General features: G+C 37.6%; 1 protein-coding gene across 2 annotated transcripts in view; it reads left to right on the forward strand.

Annotated features, from left to right (window-relative positions):
- SATB2 (SATB homeobox 2) overlaps nt 1–20,547 on the forward strand; it is a 178,786-nt gene that overhangs the window by 58,597 nt on the left and 99,642 nt on the right. For both annotated transcript variants that reach the window (XM_036900513.2, XM_036900512.2), the window contains 2 exons: nt 14,910–15,036; nt 16,213–16,336. In XM_036900513.2, the coding sequence (XP_036756408.1) occupies nt 14,910–15,036; nt 16,213–16,336 (251 nt within the window). The remainder of the gene's footprint in view (nt 1–14,909; nt 15,037–16,212; nt 16,337–20,547) is intronic.

The following is a 20,547-nucleotide window of genomic DNA, read 5'->3' on the forward strand; positions in this document are numbered from 1 at the left end:
ATAATGGTGATACCCTATGCTTTCCCCTTTTGGACAGATCATAGGCTTATAAATAATTATTAGTTTTGGAATCTCTGCTAACTACAGCCTGTTTTCCAACTCAGGGTATATGTCCATTTAGCATGTCTTTACAAAATATAAAAACACTAAATTCAAATTCAAACTGTTTTAAAATTATACTCTAGAGGATTGTGAAGATCTATTACAAGATGTAAAAGACTTTTTTTCAAGAAAGCATTTGTGATCCCTGCCTACTTTTCCTAGCACCTTTTATTTTGTTATCTTTGTTTCAGTAAGTAGGCACTCAGGAAGATGGTTTGTACAAAAAGAAAGAATGAAAATAAAGGCATGAAGGAAAATGTATGCACTACCATCTCCTTGTTTCTCCCTCTGAGATATTATGTATGCCGGCTTCAAAAACCAGTTTAAAAATAAAAAAGATGAGGGCGGTTGCAATCTGCTTCTTTTTATGCAGATTAGGTATGGCCCTCGGGCACCTGCCAAATTGCTAATATGGCCTTCAGTTGGGTCTGATTAGTATGAACCCAGATCTCCTTTTCCATTAAAGCAGAAATATATTTGATGGGAATAAGGTAACAACAGAGGTGATATTTCCGCTAATAATCATGGGTCATGTTACACCTGGGCAGCTTCTAGTGTAGATGAAGCAGACTAGCAGGGCATTTATGTCTCCTCCACTCTCACTTGGCTTTTTCTTGCTGAGGACTTTGGGGTTTCGAGAGACCAGTGGGACTGTGACTTCCATTTTGTTGTGGTGACTTTGAAAGGTCGTTTTTCTCTGCATAACAGATGCAAAATGTTATTTTTTTTAAAAAAACACATTGGTAGGCCTTACATTTGCAAAACCAAATGCCTTAAATCGTCCAGAGTGAATGTATAAGGATACCCCACTCTGGGCAATTGCATTTTTGGATTATTGCAACAGTTATTTTGAATGCCCTGGGGTGAAGCATTAATTTTCTTCCAAAAAGATAATAGAGACAGCAAGTATGGAAATTGCAAGCATCTCTTATGACTCTATTAGAGCAGGTTTTAAGAAAATACTTTGATACTAATGATTGCATTTTGTGGGAAAATAATAAAATACTTGTGTGAACTCAGCAGGGGCTAAGAGTTCAAGGAGACCAAATTGGGGCTGTATCTCAAGGTTAGGGTGCATAAAGAGTTATAGAAAATAGAGCTAGCTGTGTCAGTTGTCTACATCAAACCCATATTGAAAGTTGCTGGTATTTAACATAAGCATTATCTCATGAAGTCATTCTGTAACTCAAATTATCTCTTGCCAGTGGAGGGGCCAGAAACATACTAAACAGTTGACATAGTGTACATCCTCATGAATAGACCAGGGAGAGCAGTAGCTGTGCGCTGAATGCCGTAATAAGTCCTTCATGTGGGTTTGCTTCACATGCAGTGGGTTATGTATGAATAAAAGATTTGTTTTTTAGGGCTCTTATTCTGGTTTGTCATCAGCATTATTACATGTACCACCTCAACCCAATATTTTGTGTCATCAAGTAGTTCAGCAGAAGAAACAAGAATTACAAAGCTCTTGCTTTTAATTTATTTTATTTGGCAAAATATAAATTAAATGCTAAAGTTGTATGTCACAGTTTTATTTTGTAGATGTGACTGGGGAGGCAATTTGCAATTATTTTTGGATTCTTAACTCAGAACACAATCATGTTCTAGTATTATTATGTAAGTACTTTTTTGGCCTCTACTAAGTGTCAGTCAGGAGGCTAGAGCACTCAGATGAGTGAGATAGTCCCCGATTGATTACAACTGTTTTTGAGATCTTTCCAAGTGTGTAAGAACCACAAACTGACAAATAAATGTCCATGGGAATTTTATCTTAAGAAAGTTGAGCTTACTGGGAATCATATTGAGGAGTGTTATATCAGAATTTAGTTAAATAACTTATTCTTTGTTTCTGGAATGGATTAATTTTAATGTAATATTGGATAACTTGGTTAACTACTTCCTTCTGGTGTAGCTACCTAACAATACTTGATAAGCCTAAAATAAACAACCCAGTTTCTTTATGGATCATTATAAAGCAAATATGATAATATACTACTGAACAACTAAAAATGAGTATAAGAAGAAAATTTGGGCCTACTAAGGTACAAGCTGTTCATCAGTGTAAGAAAGATTAGGTATGAGGAACATTTTCTGTGGTCCTCCCATGTATGGTAGAGTGCATCTGGTAAAATAACAAAATAACAAAGAAGAGTGAAATAAACTGATCCTTTTTTTTCCTTCACATTTGACTTAATGACCTAAGTAACCAGATATATTTTTAAGATCTGTGATTCTCCTTCCTTTTAAAGACAGGAAACTGATGGTAGCATGATATTAGAATCAAAATGAAACATCACTCAAGTTGTTTCAGGGGTGGTTGAATTAAAAAAAAAAACCTGCCTGATACCATGGCTCTTGGGAACTCCTTTCTAAAAGGAACACAATCAAAATTTATACCCCAGCTCTCACATAATTCCTGTTTTCTCCTCATCTTTCTTATCAGTTTTTACTTTTTAAAGCCTTGAATAAAATTCAATCTTTTCTGTATTTTGAGGGTCTCATATAGATGATGTTGAGATTTCAGTACCTTGCTCTTAATTTTCAGCATCATACTTCCTGAATGAATTAGATTAATTTATTTCTGTGGGTTATGCTAGGGGCTTAGTTGGCCGTATACAGATGGTCCCTGACTCAAAGTGGTTTGATGATTTTCCAACTTTATGTAGGTATTAAAGTGATATTTGTTCAGTAGGAGCCATACTTTGAATTTTGGTCCTTTCCTGGGCTAGCAATATGTAGTACCATACAAGCCACAGCTCCCAGGCAGCCAGATGATCACAGAAGGAAACAGTCCATATACTTAAACAATTCTGCACCCATAAAAACTTTCTGTTTTTCACTTTCAGTACTGTATTAAATACATTGCCTGAGATACTCAATACTTTCTTATAAAACAGGCTTTGTGTTAGATGATTTTGCCAACTGAAGGCTACCGTAAGTGTTCTGAGCACATGTAAGGTGGGCTGTGACGTGAGGCTGTGATGTTTGGTTGGTTAGGTGTATTAAAGCATTTTTGCCTTCATGATAATTTAAACTTATGATGAGTTTATTGGGATGTAACCTTATTGTAAATCGAGGAAAATCTGTATTGGTTTGTCTTTAAGGAGAGGAAATGACTTATTTATGGAGGTATATATCAGTTTATATCTTCTGTTTGTTGCTGTGGAAATGCAGAATTGATCTGAGAGTATCTTTCTTTTTTTTAGCTTTAGAATTAATTTAATGATCTTTACATTGTATTGCTAACCTTTGAATATGATACATCAACATAATATTACTGTTGTAACATTCAAGCAAATATTGATTTGAAAAGTCTCTGCTGTAAGATAGAAGTTCCAATATTAACAATATATAATTAAATGCCAGTTTGGTATACTGGAAGAGAGAATAATGACATCCACTTTGCCTCCACTCTATTAGAACTTATGAAATCCTCCTTTACATTTTGTCCCTTACTTTGAGAGTATCTTTCTTGTTCTAATAATCGTGTTATTGTCTTTCATTAACATAAAGGAATCCCTGGAAAAATCACCCTGAGTTGACTTTAATGTAAAGAAGTAATGAGCACAATTATATTTATTCAGGTAGTAGTCCATTAGTAGTCTGGGCAGCAGCTTTTGTTATTTTAGTAAGAAGTGCATTTGGCAGAATGATATTCAGTTAAAAAAGTCCTGATTGAGCCACGTTCCCTTTTTTTGCTTGATATGAAAGCCATTGTTGTTTTGCTCACCAACTGGCAGACCTTCAGTTATCCTGAATTTAGAAGTTGTTTACTATTCTTTGAAAGTTTAAAATTGAGACCTCCTTGAGAAACAAAAAACTGGGTGCTTGCCATTTTTTTTTATAGAAAAGTAGAATTTTAATGAAAGAAAAATCAATCCACCAATTCAATGTTGAGTTTATTTTCAGTTTTGAAGGCTTGATGTGTGCTTTAAATGGCAGAAAGCAAAGCCACCATTACTGGGCCCTGAAGTATTCAGGCAGTGTTTTGATTTGAAATGTCAGAGCTATAGGGTGGGAGGGATCATCAGAAGTCTCTGGGGGTGGCATGGATTCCTTGAGAAGATCTGGTGTGAAGGTTTCATCCCCTAAGGCCTTTCTCTGTGCCTTTAGCAGTTGTCTAGAACGTCTCTGGTCTTCCTGGATGTCAAGGGCACTAAGAGTGTGGGAGCTCAGTTTTCTACTTGTTGGGGGTAGGCAGGACACTGGGAATAGAGTCAGGGTAGGGAACATCAGGTGAACCTGCAAAGTGAGCTAAGGCTGCCCAGGGGTCATGGCAGAGGGGTCCACCTGCCCGCCTTCCCTTCCGTATCTGTGTGTCTCTGCCATCTGCTGGGTACTGACTGTGCTGTTGTGGAGCTTACCATTTGGAGGAATAGAGACAGTAAGTATTTACAAGTGCACAGATCTCTGGAACACTTTGTGGCAGAGGACAGATGATGAGATGCTGTTCCTGACACCTCCTCTTAGATTGTGGCCACTCCTAAAGATGGTAAAATGGAAGCTCAGATTAAGTGAATTGCCCTAGTCACCGAGATAGAACAATTTCCAAGCCCAGGTTCTTTTTTTTTTTATTGGAATAAAGTTGACATACAATATGATATTGGTTGCAGATGTACAACATAGTGACTCAGTAATTATATACATTACTAGATGCTTTTCCACAGTAAGTGCTGTTCCCCCGTCAAGTCCAGGTGTTTTGACATCAGATGACTTGCCATGGTAACCAGTGACATTTTGGAGGATTCATGTTTTTGCTTAAGTAAACTCTTTCTTGAAAAGATTCTAAAAAATGTGATGCTCACAATTCATGTATGCCAGCGTATGTTTATACAGCACTTGTAATTTTTACTGCAGTTCAGTTCATGTTGTTTTATTATAATTACCATTTTGTGAGTCAGGCCAGGGAGTTTATTGTTGCTGGTTTTATTCTGTTTTTGCTTTTAAATCCCCATTTGTTTTAAAATCCCCATTTTATAGAAAATAGGGCCCCAGAGAGGTTAAGTGGGTTGCCTGTAGGTGCAGAGAGCTACAGCCAATAGGGGGCAGATCCAAGACCAGACCTGGATACCCTGATTCCCAGTCTTCTGCTTTTTCAAACAAAGTGGCTTTCTTGTTATGTGACTGTCATACATTGTGCAGTTTTGACATCTTTATGCTTATGGGGCTACAGCTAGGTTTTCTAAAACCATAAAATTGAATGACCTGTGCCTTCCAGTACTGTATAATCTTCAGATAAAAAGTTTCTGGAGTTTTTGCATATATGGGAAACCAGTTTTTTGTTTTTTTTTTTGGCTATTACCTATTCAGCCCCTGCAAACTGAAGAACTATAACTCAGTTGCAATGCACTCTTAGCCCTGTTCTCCTCACATGCCATAACTTTCTCCTTTCTCTTCTTATCCTACTTGACAATAGTGAGAATTTTTACTGGTGAGTTGGATAAAAAGAACTTGGGAATCTTTTGGTCTTCTGCCCATCTCTTGAAGAAAAGGATTGATTTTCCTTGTGCTCCAGGTCCTCATTTTTACCAGACACCTGGGCAGTCCTTTCCAAACTGGCTTATCCTCAGTATCTCCTGGGACCTACTACACCTGGAGCTTTAAGTTCTAGAAGCACGTGGGCCCATGACTGCTCTAGGGATAAACTTGGAACCCATTCATTTAAAATGATCACTCTAAACAGCAGTCTTTACTAAACTGTGAATTCCTGGGATGGGGAGAAAAAGAGTCCATTTCTGAGCATCCTCTAGTCTCCAAATCATCTCTAACTGTTTAGCCCAGCTACCATTGAAGAACTATTCATCACATCAGGAATAATCACTAAGTCTCTACCACAGTTCAGTTGCTCATTAATTCATATGGCATTTTCCTGACATAGCTGAGTGTTTTAGGGGGGCTCAGAAAGACCACTGTCATTTTTCATCACCATGTATGTTGGGACTACAGATCTATGTTTGATTCAATTCAAGAAACATTTACCAAACGTGAGAGCACCTCCTATGATTTGGACCCTTGTCTCCTTTATTATGGCCTTTAAAATGGTAATACCATATTTAAGTGTGGTTTGTCACCTTCAAATACATTTCCAAAACAACAAGGAACTGTCGGAACTTCTTTGAACATAAACTATCTGAAACCTGCAAACCATGGCATTATTATACTTAATAAGAGTATAAATGAAGATGTACTGAAAGTAAGATTATTAAAATGTTTATAAAGGAACAAAAATAAAGTAAACAAAATATAGAAACCTCCAAACCAAAAGCAGTTGCCGTTTTGTGATAGTTACAGCCATATTTGCTTCCATGTCTTGAAGTTTCTTAACAAATTACTGTGAAATCTGGTTAGTTGGAACATGAATAAAAATGTACAACATAAGTGAGTCTACTTTTTGCCTTCATTATTATATGGCAACATTTTCTTTGATAATCAACATGCCATCATAATATTGCCCTTAAGATCAGATTATTATGTAACCTTAAATTATAAGAAACAGAAAATGCCTGAGGGACAATTCTGGAATATATAATTGAGAGCGTGCAGTTGATAAGATTTCCAAGGGTGTTGAGCCCAGTGTTGGAGGGTGTACCTGGAAAGCTAGGTCCTAAGGAAAACTTGGAACATTCCAGCTCCCATCTGAAAAGAACACATATAGTTAATCAGGATGGGAAGTATGCAGCAACTGTATTTTTAGATCTTTAGTGGATATTTCTTACCCCAGAGGATGCAGAAACACTGGCTAAACATAAGTTATGAATAGCATCTGCTAGAATGTAGAGAAGTATGTTGAACAGAGTATACTTTTTCCCCTGTGCCTTTGATTATTGAAGATATTTTAGGGGGACAAATGCTAGAGGGAAATCTCTTTATGCAAATATATTTTTTAATAGAAAGGAGGAAAAAAAGAGAAGTTTGTGTTACCTGCCAAAATTAATCCTTTAATTTGAAACTTTTAGGTAATGACTAAAATGAGAACAATAATAAAATATATACCAGATGCATAATTTTTAACCAGTGACAGAAGCTTAGAATTGAACCCAAATAATTTCTCATAACACTTTTCTTTCTCATTTGTCCTATTCCCCCATGTAATAGTTTGAAATGGCACTCTGATGAAATAAATAACTAAATACCAACCATATTTTTTTCATATCCTGACCAATATTTTAGCTGTTTTTCAGAAGAATCGGAATTTTGAAAATTAAATAAAGGTTTCTAAAATACCAACTTCAGAAAGTTTTATTTAATTTGTGGAATAATTTTGTTCTCTCTGTTTTTTTTTTTTTCAATGGGGTCTTTATTAATTTAGTCTAGTTACTTAGTGCTTATATTAAATAATCTAATAAAAGTTAGGGTTGTAACATAACGTTTCCCAAATGTGAGGCAGCATCTATTACATGAGACAAAATCTTTATGCTTCAGAATGTAAAAGCCATGTATAGAATTACAAGGCACCAAATGGTACTGTATATATTTTTTAAGTAGAACATTTCTGTAGCATAAGGGTGTAGTCAGCTCAAGGAGAGATTGCCAGGCAGCTGTGTATCACTATAGCTTATTCAGAAAGTGCTCTAAAATTTGCATTTCAGTTTTTTAATACTAATGTTCTTAATGATAATTTCTCCTGGAAGATACAGATGTGATTAAGAGTAAAAGTTAATGTTCTTAAAGAGTAAAGAAACTTCCTTGTTTATATTTGTCTATAATACCTGAATTGTTGTAGCTAAAGCAGTGTGTGTGTTGATTTTTAGATAAATTTATATAACAGTATAGCTTCACATGTATTCTGAACTGTTGAATTACTAATTTTTGTCTGCTGTTTTTTTTTTGTATTGTTACAAATACAGGATTAAGTATATTATAAGTTCCCAGACAAGTATGTTTTGAGGTTTCATTAATTTGTATAAATTATAATGGTGCTTGAATAATGTAAAATGCTGGGAGAATGCTATTTCATTTCCATTGACTGTTACTCTAATGCAAGACATTGGAAATATAGATAGTCTTTAAAATCGTAGCAGAAGGAGAGAGTTCCAGTAAGTTGTATTGGGATATTGCTAAGCTATGCATGAAAAAGAAAAATATGTATGTTTCAAAACCATTTTTGGTTTGCTCTTTTCTTTTTCCTCATTGAAACCTAATTCCCACTGCAGGTTTACCAATAATAACTATAATTTATGCCCTTATGCTGTTACAATTTGATGATATACCACAGTCGGCCACAGGTTAGAAACACAGGCTGAGTTATTATATACTGCTGGGTAGTGATTTCCTGTGAACTGATTTATGGATAAATAATTCTGTGTTCTTATTATATAGGACACACAGTTTTTAATTTCTTTAACAAAGCATAGCTGAACAACAGAAAATTATATGCTGTAGCATATGGACATGACCACTCCAAGGAGGAAAAACAGATGCAATCAATGTCACGAGTTCTCCTATTTTTACAAGGGCCCTCATCAACCGCTGGTGTATTGTGGAAATAATACCATGAACCAGAAGCCCCAAGGCTTAGTTATTCTGAAGCTGGGGTTTTTATTGATAATTTTTTGCTGAGATCTTTTCTAGGGAGTTATGAGGTATATATAAGAGCCAGCCTTTAGATATTAAAGCCCTAATGTCTCCTTTTTTCCTAGGCTGAGTTTTCACTTTGCTTTGAAAATTTTGAAAATATACCTGAAGTAAAAGAAAATTATTCACTGATCTGTATTATAAGAACACTGCAGACTTCTTGCTGGGTTCCTGTATCTGTCTCACAGATTGATTAATGGGCTTTATTCTAGAATAAACACAGAATATACCTATTTTATCAGCATCTGTCTACATGCCACTGCAAACTGAGGATTATTCTCCTGTACTTTATAGTCAATCTGTTGCAGACCCTCATGAAGTAAATATTTTTCGTAAATGAGGTACAAGGGGTAAAATCTGTCATTTTGGTTTAAGAGTGGTTTCACTTAGCTATGTGTTTAGCAATAATAAGTTTCTACTCAAACATGAACTCCGTAATTACAGGGATAGTGTGTATTGGGCTCTCTTTTCATCTTAGTGAGTTATGATGGTGACACAAAAGAAAAAAAACTGTCAAATGAAGAAATGATTACTGCTTAATACAAACCATCTCGATATTTTATTTAGTGTATTGTATTATTGCCACATTTTATTTTATCCTCGGATGTGATTCAGTTTCTAAGAACTGGAATCAAATATTGATGAACCATAGTGTGTTTTATCACCACTCTTGTTTTGACATAGAGGGGTAAATAATAACTAATGATATAAATTATGCATCTATTGAGAAGTTTTTGATTTCTTTGAGATAGGTCACAAGCTGATAAAAATAACAAATTCATGTGTACACAAACAGCTATTGATATTTCCTTTTGTGATATGTCAGCCCCAACTGCCAGAATACTGCATTTAGAGAGTAAAAATTGGTTTCCATTACTGCATCTTTTTAATTTTAGACAAAATTTGCTTCCAGTCCCAACCTAATTTTATGTCACTAATGGGAAATTTACCTACAATTGCATTTTGTTATTTGTTCTAAAGGCATTATACAAAGAGTAGGTTGGTCTTCGGTATTTTAGCAAGCAGATTTGTCTGGATAGAAACAATTTTATTTATACTGTGCTCAATTCAATCATATTAAGATTTTTAGGAATTTCAACTCTAAAATAAAGACCCATAATTTGTGACTCAAAGATCTTGAAACTGCATCTGTAATAGTTCTCAGCACCAGACATTTCATAAATGTTTGCAGATGATAAATTTCTTGAAAATAGGAAAAGATGATTTGGGAAACAATGTTTATGTCTGAAACGGCATTGTTGTGGGAGATGATTTTTTCCAGAGAAGTCTCAAACGTAGCTGGCTTTTCAGTCTCCTGGGCTTGTTACCTGTTTGCTCATTGGTTTCATATGTTTCTTTGTTTAGCATTAAATGTCAAGACCCTGTGCAATGTGAGACTATGGAAGCCATGGTCCTGCCCTGTGGGAGCCCATTGTGCCATTGGGCATTAGCACATGGTCAGAGCTGAGTAGAAGGGGTGTTGGTCCAGTAGCTAGAAAAGTTGTCAGATGAAGCCCAGGTCCTAGTCCTGGCTGTCACTCACTGAAATCTTTGAAAAATTACTCTTCTCTGATCTTTAGCTCACTGCAAGGTACTATACTGACCCCTTGCTGTCCTCATGAGGATGAAGTAATGGTTTGAAGAAAAACCAGTTTGCAAACAATAAAGTAACATAAAGGGACATTATGAGACCGTAAGTTCTTATAAGATACACAAACCAACTGAGAATGTTTATTGTGATGCTGTGGAAAGAATGGGTTACTTCAGGCTGGGTTGATCAGGGCTCGAATATTATGGGGGCAGAATTTGAAGAATGTGTAGTATTTCTAGAAGTGCATGTCAGGGGTTACTACTCCAGAGAGAGTATGATAATGTTTTCAGAGAAGAAATGGGAATTGTCATTTATTGAGCATCTACAGTGTGCCTGGCTGGACTTGAGGTCTGTATGTGTGTGCACAGGTACTATCTAATTGGTTGTTTATTAGTTCTCATTATTCAGATAGATGTTGTAAAATCTACTTATAGAGTGTGAGCATAATACTTAGAGTTTCTCAATACCCTTTGTATTGAGATTGCCCCAACACTGAGTCAGATATCCCTAGTGGGCATATAGCCTGTTCTTCCTTCTTTGTCCTCTTTGACTGCATTTAGTGGGTTCTGTTACCCTCCTTAGAGCCAGGAAGAAGCTGTTTCAGTTATATTTATACACACTTCTCTGGTTTATTTGAGCTCTTTTTTCACCCCTCAGAATGCCTTCTTCTTTTAATCCACCTGCATTCCAGTAAGGGTTAATTTTCCAAAAGCTTTCCTTTGATGGTGTGGTATCTACACTCAAACACTTTCAAGGATTTATTTTCCCCTAATAGTTACTGAGCACTTATTGTGTGCCAATTCCTGTGCTAAATTCTCATTCTCATTTAAAGCTCATGGCAACACTAAAGGGTAGGCATTGTTATTGTCCCCATTTTATAGATAATGGGAACTGAGACTTGGAGGGACTAAATGACTTGTCCAAAGTCTCAGCTGACAAGCAGAGGAGGTGGACATAAACTCACCTCTGACTCCAGGCCTTGCTCCTAATCTCTGACCCACATAGTAGTTATTGAGTCAGGTATTCAAGGCCTTCCAAACTTGAAACCAAGCCCTTTTCCAGTCTTTTCTTCTGATGTGCATCTCACTTGGGCTCTGTTGTTTGCTAGTGGTGTTCCTCCAGGTAACCCAACCCTCTGAACCTCCATTTCCACATAGGAAGAGTTGAAAATAGATATCTGGAGGTGAAGGTCTGATGGAGAACTTAGTGCAAAAAATGAGAGACTGAGTGGAAAGATTATTGTAATGTTTTTGTTAGTTTTAAGGTGGGGGGGATCCAAACTTACAGATAAAAGGAAAGAGACTGAGGAGCAAGGATGGAAGAAACAAATGGGGCAGAGGGGAAGATGAGGAGGGAATAGAAGGAGGGGCACAATGGAGGTACGGTCCTCCTTTGATTTAAAATACTGAAGGCCTTTAATAGGCGCATGACCAAATTAAAGATTGAAAGATAATGAAATTCAAAAAAAAAAATCCCTGAGTCAATATTTTTTTATATAAATTGACTCTATCTTCCTTTTAAGATGCATTAAAAATGTCTAAAAAATTACTATAAACAAATAATGGTTGAGAGTAATTCTAAATATACTTTGTACTAAGGGCCTTACACTAAATCTGCACAATATTCCTATGAGGTCAGTACTTTTCTTTTGTTCCATTTTACAGATGAGAGGAGGATTGTGGTATGGAGAAATAAGTTACCTTCTAAGGTTACACTTAGTAGGTGGAAGACCAGGCTGTAAAGAGGCAGTTTGACCTGGAAGCCTGCATTCATAGTTCGGATGGCATACTGCTTCCCAGTTTGATTTCCTCAATTAACATTGGACTACTAGCCCAAGTATATTTTTGCCTTATATGAGAGAAGAACTGTATCTAAGGATTTTATTTCCAGACAGGGTTAATACATTAGATAGAGACGTTGTTTGAAGGAAAGTCTTTATTTATTAAAAGAGTACCCAAGTCCCTGCCTGGCTATAGAGAGCAGCCTTTTGAAGATGGGTATCCTAGCAGATCTTGCACCTACAGACAGTGATAGATAGTTGAGCAAAAAACGTGACTTCTAGGACCGTGGAGCTTAATCAATATGGTATAAAAAAGAAATAGCACATACCACTTCCCACTGCCTGAAAATAGCATGCATCAACAGCTCTCTTCCAAGATTTAGAAACCAACCTGTAGCAGCTGCTCTCTGTGGTGGTATTAATTGTTGGTGGAGACACCTGTGTGTGTCTAATTCCAGCCCAAACAAGTGTCTTTCCGGCTCCTCAAGGTGGGGAGAGAATTTACCTGAATGAAGATTACTGTTTCCAGTAGAGTGATTTGTCTATCATTTCCTGTAGAGATTCCTCCCCCTCCACCCTTTTCTTTTATTGAGGTATAATTTACATACAGTAAAATGTATGCATATTAAATGTTTGGTTTGATGAATTTTGACAATGTTTATACCCATGCTGTCACCAGCCAAAACAAGAAAATCCCCGTATGTCCCTTTCCAGTCAATTTCCCTTGCCAGCCAGAGGTAGCACTTTCTGACTCCTATCCCCATAGGTTAGTCTCGTCTGCTCTTGTATTTTATAGGAATGAAATCATATGGAGATGTTTGTTGTCTGGCTGCACTGTAGTATGTTCTTACAGTGGAACACTATGCAACAATAAGAAGGAATGAATGATGACACACAACAGCATGGATGAATCTCCTCTTGAGTTGTGCATTGAAATTTGCAGGATTCATTTGCTTCATATTACCTAGGTATTCTTACTAACCAAAATGACCCACAAAATTGGCTCCTTCTGCTTGCCCATCATAGTGCACAGTTGATGACTTCATTGCCCCCCGTATACCCCCAGTCTCTTATAATAAAATGTGTCTTTAGAACATGGTCAGTTTATACTCGGTTTACAGGCTATCATGATAATGGCTTTTTTTTTTAAAGGAACTTAAAATCATGTAGTTATTTTTTAAAAAGGGAGTATCTTAGACATGTTACATGGTATCTTTTTAGTATCTTCAAATATCAGAAGGAGTAAAAGAAGCAAGGAGGCAGACCCAGCCTCTCATGGGTGGCTGTCCAGGGGGCCCTGGCTGTTCACTTCATGGCAGTTATATGCTTTGTGCTGTGCACTTTCCATTGTCATGAGAGAGGATGTTAGGAAAACTATCCCCACAAGAAAACAGCTTTTCTTGGCAAGTGAAATATGACTTACGGAGCCAGAACTGGAGACATACGGTACTATGAATGAGAGCTGTGTTACTTTATTGGATCTGAGTCCAGGCACTATTTATACTGCAGCATATTCAGCACCAGATTGTTAAATCTTAATACTGAAACAGTGCATCATTTTAATATTTTTGTTCTGTTTATTCCCTGTTTTCAAGCATTATGTCAAGCATTGCGCATTCATTTATTTCATCTTAGACAGGACATTGCCCTGACCAGAAAGTTCATTTCGTATTATTGGAATTTCACCCCATAGCTATAAAGCATGGTTTTGTAACACTTTGAAAAGTTCACTTGGGTATACAGGTGTTCTCTCTCTTTGATGATGAAAAATACTTTTGAAAGAACAGTGTAGTTGGACTGACCTGTATTGTCCAAAATAAAAATGCTCTTTCTTGTCTATCACTAAAACAGCTGTTTTTCTCAATGTGACAATTTCTGACATCCTGGGGGCCACTGGATTTTTCATTAGCATACAGATACAATTTTTGTTACTCTACTTTTGTGAAGTGGGTTTCTCTTTATTTTTCTTCATCAATGTTATATATGCCCTATGCACCAGAAAGATGGGTCCATCTTTTGAATGTTAGCATTTTCACCACATGTTGCTGAAGCTGTTCCATGAATCTTCTTGTAACAGGGATATTCCTAAAATCATTGTTCCACATAGCCCAAGTCTGACCAGATTTTTATTCTCTCTCCTAATTGTCATGCATGTTTACCATATGCAACAGGAAACCCATAGGGAATGGGTACCATTGTCACTCTAAAAAAAGCTGAGGAACTGAAAAAAGAAAAAAAAAAGACAAGAGAAAAGGAAGTTAAAGGCACCTCTGCTGTTTTAGATCTGTGATCAATCATTGTGCTATTGGAAAACAAGCCCTCTGCCTGATGAAACTTGAATCTGGAAGTGAACTCTAACTGCTTCATCAGCTCCAAATGCTCTTCACACTGAGGATCACACCACAGTCAGGATGTGACTGTGTGTGCCGAGCCCACACACAGGAATTTTCTTGTACAATTCAAAACCAAATCTTATATTTACTTAAGGCTTGCTTTTTTTTTTTTTTTTTTTGTCTATGAAATCAGCAGTCCAGTATATTTAGCATCAGTCTTAAGTTAGAATGTGAAATACTTTGGGGGAAGGAAGTATCCGTATGGTTTTCTAAGTAATTTAAGAAACAGGAAAACATAAAAGAACTGATTGTCTATGATTAAACCTCATCCTTTCATTCTCATCTTCCAGTATAGTTAACTCACTCAATTGTCAGTCAGAAAGAAATAGGTGATTGCCCAAGGTTGTAAAATATCTCTGAGTGGGCCTTGAATGTTGACTATTGAATGACTTTCTTAACATTGAGCAAACAGTGGAAAGGTTTAATAAATAGCAGATATGTGTTTATTATGTTTTTCTTCCCTGTGCAGGAATAATCAAGCTGGGGAGGTGGAACCCTCTCCCCCTCAGTTATGTGACAGATGCACCGGACGCGACAGTGGCCGACATGCTGCAAGATGTCTATCATGTTGTGACGTTGAAAATCCAATTACAAAGGTGGGTGTCTCTGAACATCTGCCCTTCCTTGCTCTCAGAGCTGCAGGGCTGATCAGAGTCACTGCAGAGATCAGCACGTCCTGTCTGTTGATTTCTAGACACTGGATGAAATGAAAAAAAGGAGAGAGGAGGGAAGGAGGGGCATGTCACCAGGCATCTTTATAGTCCACATTCCAACTATTTTATGTTTTGTTTTCAGAAGCAGTGAAGTGGTAACCTTGGGGAAGCTTGATAAATCATTACAAATTTGCAGCCCTTAAAGGGGAACTTCCCACAGCCCCAAATCTAATGGGTTCTCTGGTTAAGTGCTTAGCACATACTGTGAGGAATGAGCGCCTCTGCTGTTGCTCGGCCCAAGTTGGGAGGGCTGAGTTTAGTGCCTGTGTAGCAGGCTTACCAAGAAGGTGCGGACACTGGACATCTTCTTCTCCCCTTTCTGGTGGCCACCTCAAAGAAGCACACTCTGTGGCCTGCAGAGGTTCTGGGAATGATTTGTTTCTCTTTTCCTTTTCCTTTTTTCCCCGGAGACAGCACCCAGAACAAGTATGTCTTTAAAGAATCTTGAGGTTCTCTGCAGTCTTGTTTTGTGAAGTGCTTGCAAGTCAGGTGATTTAAATAGTTTTGTCCTCTAGTGTGAGGGCTCTGAATTTGCTTATTTTGGAGAATTTGTACTTTGATAGGGACCTGACCTCCCCATCCTTCCCTAGGAATGCTTTAGTGTCTTCCCTTAAAAGTTAATTTTTGGTTAGGAAAGGAACATCTCTTAATAATCCCATGAGAGAGAAGATGGGCCTTCAAACTTCAAATCCTATGGAACATTTGTTCATAGTTAGCCTTAGAAATGTCCAAAAATTAAATTTGTATTGAGGAAGTTTATAATTGCACTACTGTGCCATTTTCATCAGCAGATTAGAAAAATAACATTTTTAAAAATTAGCATTTCTTCAAATCTGGAGTAACTATTTTTCTTAGGCTGGGGTGGTCACCAACATAAACTGTGTGGGGCTCTATCAGAGTTGTAAAGAAGGGGTTTTTCTCCCTCCCTCATTTAGGATCTCATTCTTTAACAGTTCTAATGCTGGCAAGAGCCCATGTGTGACTGTGGTACATGTACCCTCTGCTGTCAGGACCCTTTGCTAAGGTTTGCACGTCATCCATTCTTGATCTATTTTCCAGTTGTTCGAAGTTGGAAGACTTGCCTGCGGAGCAGTGGAACCATGCCACAGTTCGCAATGCCTTAAAGGAACTGCTCAAAGAGATGAACCAGAGCACATTAGCCAAAGAATGCCCTCTCTCCCAGGTCAGTATCTCCAGGTGGGGTTCTGGGAAATACGTAAAGCCGCAGGTGAACTTCACAGTGGGAGGGCACTCCCACTCTGTCAACTGTCTTCTCTTTAACTTACAGTCACACTACATTTTATGTGGAAGAAATGGGAAGATTGGGGAGCTTTTTGTTGTAGAGTGGAACTTTTCTGTTATTGAGAATTTTGATAGAAGAAAAGTATATTGAAACATTTTACGTTTTCAATCTTTAATTTCTCATTATATCATAGGAGGTAGGTATCAGTGTCTTCATTATATAGATCAAGAAATCAAGGCTCAGGGAAGTACTCTGCCTAAGCCTCTTCAGCTGGCTAAGTGGCAGGTTGAGACCCTAATCCAGACCTCCCTTGTCAGAGCTGACTCCAAATCATCATTCTACCTGGTCAGTGGAATGAGTCACATGCCAAACCCATCTGAGTTAGTTTTTATTCATTGAGCCATTTCTGTGTCTAGCAGAGAGAGGTAATCTTTACATCATACACATTTGTATAGATCTTGTAGTGAATTCACCACATGAAAATGCATCATGAGAAAAGGTGGTAATCCAATTTTAGTGAATTGATCATAAACTAAAACAAATCACAAAAATAAGAGATTGAGAGGATGAAAGGAAGGAAGAGCAGAAGAAAGGGCTGCCTTTTCCATTTGTGTGTATGGGCAAGGCCTCCACTTTTTCTAATGAGATTTTTGGTGGCTGTGGATAGTGGCTTAGGACTGCTATGAAATGAACTCAGGTTGACATTATTTAAAGCCATAAAGGAAATCCATTTCCCTGTGTGAGTTGCTATACTTGATTTAAGGCAATGGACTACTTACATGTCTGTCAAGTTCAAGGGAAGGTGACAAGAACCATAGAAACTTGATGTGCCCTGAGCTTGTAGGATAATAGAGTCTGGGGGAAGCAGGAAGGCTAGTGTTAAGAGTGTGTGTTCTGGAATCAGTTAGATCTGGGTTCATGTCCTGGCTTACAATCCTCTATGACCTCATATTTATGAGCCTGTTCCTTTGTAAGTAAAACCAGGATAGTAATAGTTTGAGTCATATTATGAGGAGTAAATGAGATAAATCACATACATTCTTGGCCTGGTGCCTGGTATGCAATGACGCTTCATAAACAGTATCAGCTATTATTATTGAGAAATGATATTGTTGGAGTGAACTGAATTCTTTATCTGTGTCTTGGGGAGTGTTTTAGAATTTAGATGCTTTGAGACAAAGCATACTATTAATACTTGTGCTTCCAAAACAACCAAGAAGGCATGCACCTGATTAGCAGATAACTAGATAGAAAGGGACACTAGTATTTCTTAAATATCAGTTATTTGCCTGATCTTGTACTAACAGTTTTCACACAGGCCATTTTGGTATGTATGTAGGTGGTAAAGTTTGTTGCTAGAATTTTGACTTATTCTAATGTGATTGCTAATGAAGTTACAAAGATAAATATTTTGAATTATTTTGATCATTTACAGGGACTGGATAAATTACAATTTGGGGAAAAAATTTCTACCATTTGTCCTGAATTGCACAATTAGTTACAATTAATTGTCTCTTGGATTCACATGGAAGTCCAAATGGGCTTTGCCTGAAAGTGGACAAGCTCCCAACTAAATACCATCAATTAAGAATTTTATTCAGAACCTAAAGACCTATGGAAATTTGGTCAAAACTAATTTATTATGATTATCAGGTTTGGTTAAAACTATAAAATGTGACTAGAGAGACAGAATGAGTGAAAAGTAACCAAATCAGGAGCTGAGAGCCCTGGGTAAACATCTCAGTTCTTTTCTGCTGGGTATGTGAGCCCATCTACGCAGAGCCTCATTAAATGCAGCTATGAACTCGGCATGATTGTTACCTACATATCTTAAGTAATTTGCAGAGTAGTCTTGAAGTTTCAAGGGGGTCATCTTTACCCCTACCATAAAAAACCTATTTCTCCCCCCATTTTCTGTTCTTACTGCTTGTCCATCTAGTTGCCTAGCCTAAAATATTTCTTCTCATCACTCCATAGGGATTTGATCCTGTGGAGTCTACTGCCTCTGTATCTAAGATCTTCCTCCTTTGTGCTATTGCCTTATTTACACTTTCCACCTTTCATCTGAAATATTTTAAGACATCCCTTCTCATAACCTTTCTCCTGCCATCCGCTGCTCCATCACTAGTATCATGCCATTTCCTCATCTCATCCACTGACTCCCCTCGCCCAGCCTGGAGATTGCATAGCAGAGCCTATAAGAACCACCAGAGTGACACTGTCCATCCAGCTGGATTTCCCACCAGAGCCACCTTGTTCTCTCTGCCTGCATCCACTCTGTGCTTCAAACACATGGAATTAGTTATTTTGGAATATTTGCCGTTGCTCAAACTTCACCAAAATATTCCTGAGAGTGGGAGCAACCTAACTAGTACCCTTAACATTACAAGTGCAAAAAGACAACTTCTTGTATTGTCTTAAAAATTCATGCAAAGTTTATGTTCTACTATACCTATATACCTATACCTATGCTTTTGATGTTTTAGAAAATGCTATAATAATCACTTTACCTATTAAATTATTAATTCCCTTCTGTTCCCATGAGACTGGCCCTCCAGGGAGATATACCATGTTAATCTCTGGCTTTGGTAGCCCTCACACACAAGCTGGTGATCCTGAAGTCCTCCATTCTGATGCTTGCTTTTGCATATGTGATTTCTCCTGGCTAGCATGTGCTACTCTCTTCCATTGGATGAAATCATCTTTCAAATTCCATCTGAAGTCACTGCTAGTGAAGTACCCTGATGTCCTGACTGAAGTAGTTGTGCCTCTGCTCTTAGTAACCTTTTGTACCCATCTCTGTCACAGCATTTATCGCAGCCTGTCGTCAATGTTACCTGCCAGTTCCCATCACTTGAACTGCCCCCAGTAGCAGAAGCCATCTCTTGTTTATCTTCATGTCCTCAGCATTCAACACAATGTATATCTTGCACGAAGTTGTTATTCTAATGCAGGAGTTCTCAACTTTGGCCCCATTGGTGTTTGGGGCTGGATAATTCTTTATGGTAGTGAGCTGTCCTCTGTGTTACAGGATGTCTAGCAGCATCCCAGTAGATGCCAGCGACATGCCACCATCTCCCCTACCCCCAGGTGTGACACCCACAATGTCTCCAGACATTGCCAGATGTCCCATGGTTGAGAATCACTGCTATAATATGTTGAATGAATTAAATACACAAATATTTTAGAAAGTGCTGTAAATGTAATGTCTGTGGTGTTCTTGGCAGCTTTAAAATGTTTTGAAGTAGAATCATTGAATACACTAATTTGGTGGTCAATGCCCAGTACATTTTCAGGGAAACAGGGTTTCAGTTCTATTGTTCAGTTTTGGGGGAGATTGATTTAGACTTTGGAGTGCTGTGTGATTATGGAAAAATCTCCCTGGGGTAGTCCATCTCTACCAGCATGGACATGTAATGTGGGTCCCAGCATTAATCCTACAGCTAAACATTCCAGATTATTCACTTGAATTGCACAGCTAGATTGCATTTCACCACGGAGATAAGCTCACCCATTTTGTCGGTGGTTGTCGTAGAACAGGTGCATACTTTTTGGAAGGTTAGCTTACAAGATGTGAAAAAAGAATGCATTTTTGTCCTAAGAAGGTGAAAGAGTAATTCAACAATGTATTTCACTGACTTTACTGGAGTCATGGTTAAGAGTCAAGCACTTCACAGTGGGTGAAGAGGGACTAAGCCTTCACTCCAGGCAGAGGATAGCATAGCGCCCCATGCAACTCACTTCCTTGGAGAAGGGTGGGTAATTGGGCTTTTAAAAATAGACTCATTTCACAAGTAAAAGATGCCTGTTCTTGAAATAATTCTTCCTTATTATCCCCAAGCTAAACCATATTAGGTATTTCCTCACTCAGATTTGGCAATATCATAAAGAAGTGAGTCAGCAGCAAGTATATATTTTCTTGAACATCCCAGTGGTCTACAGTTCAAAAAAACAGCCTTAAAGGCAGAAGAAAAAAGTGGAAAAATCCAAAAAAGGACAACAATTTTAGTCTGAGGAGTATATTTTTAAAGGGAGGGAAGTCATGTTTTAGCTATTCTGTCTGGCCAGATGCTTGGAAAGTATAGGTTGTGTTTCTGTGTCTGTGTATTTATTTTTTATTTCACCTTTCAAAATGTGTCTAAGTGCTGACA

The sequence above is a fragment of the Manis pentadactyla genome, chromosome 6 (genome assembly GCF_030020395.1).
Source record: "Manis pentadactyla isolate mManPen7 chromosome 6, mManPen7.hap1, whole genome shotgun sequence".
In the NCBI taxonomy this organism is placed as follows: Eukaryota; Metazoa; Chordata; class Mammalia; order Pholidota; family Manidae; genus Manis; species Manis pentadactyla.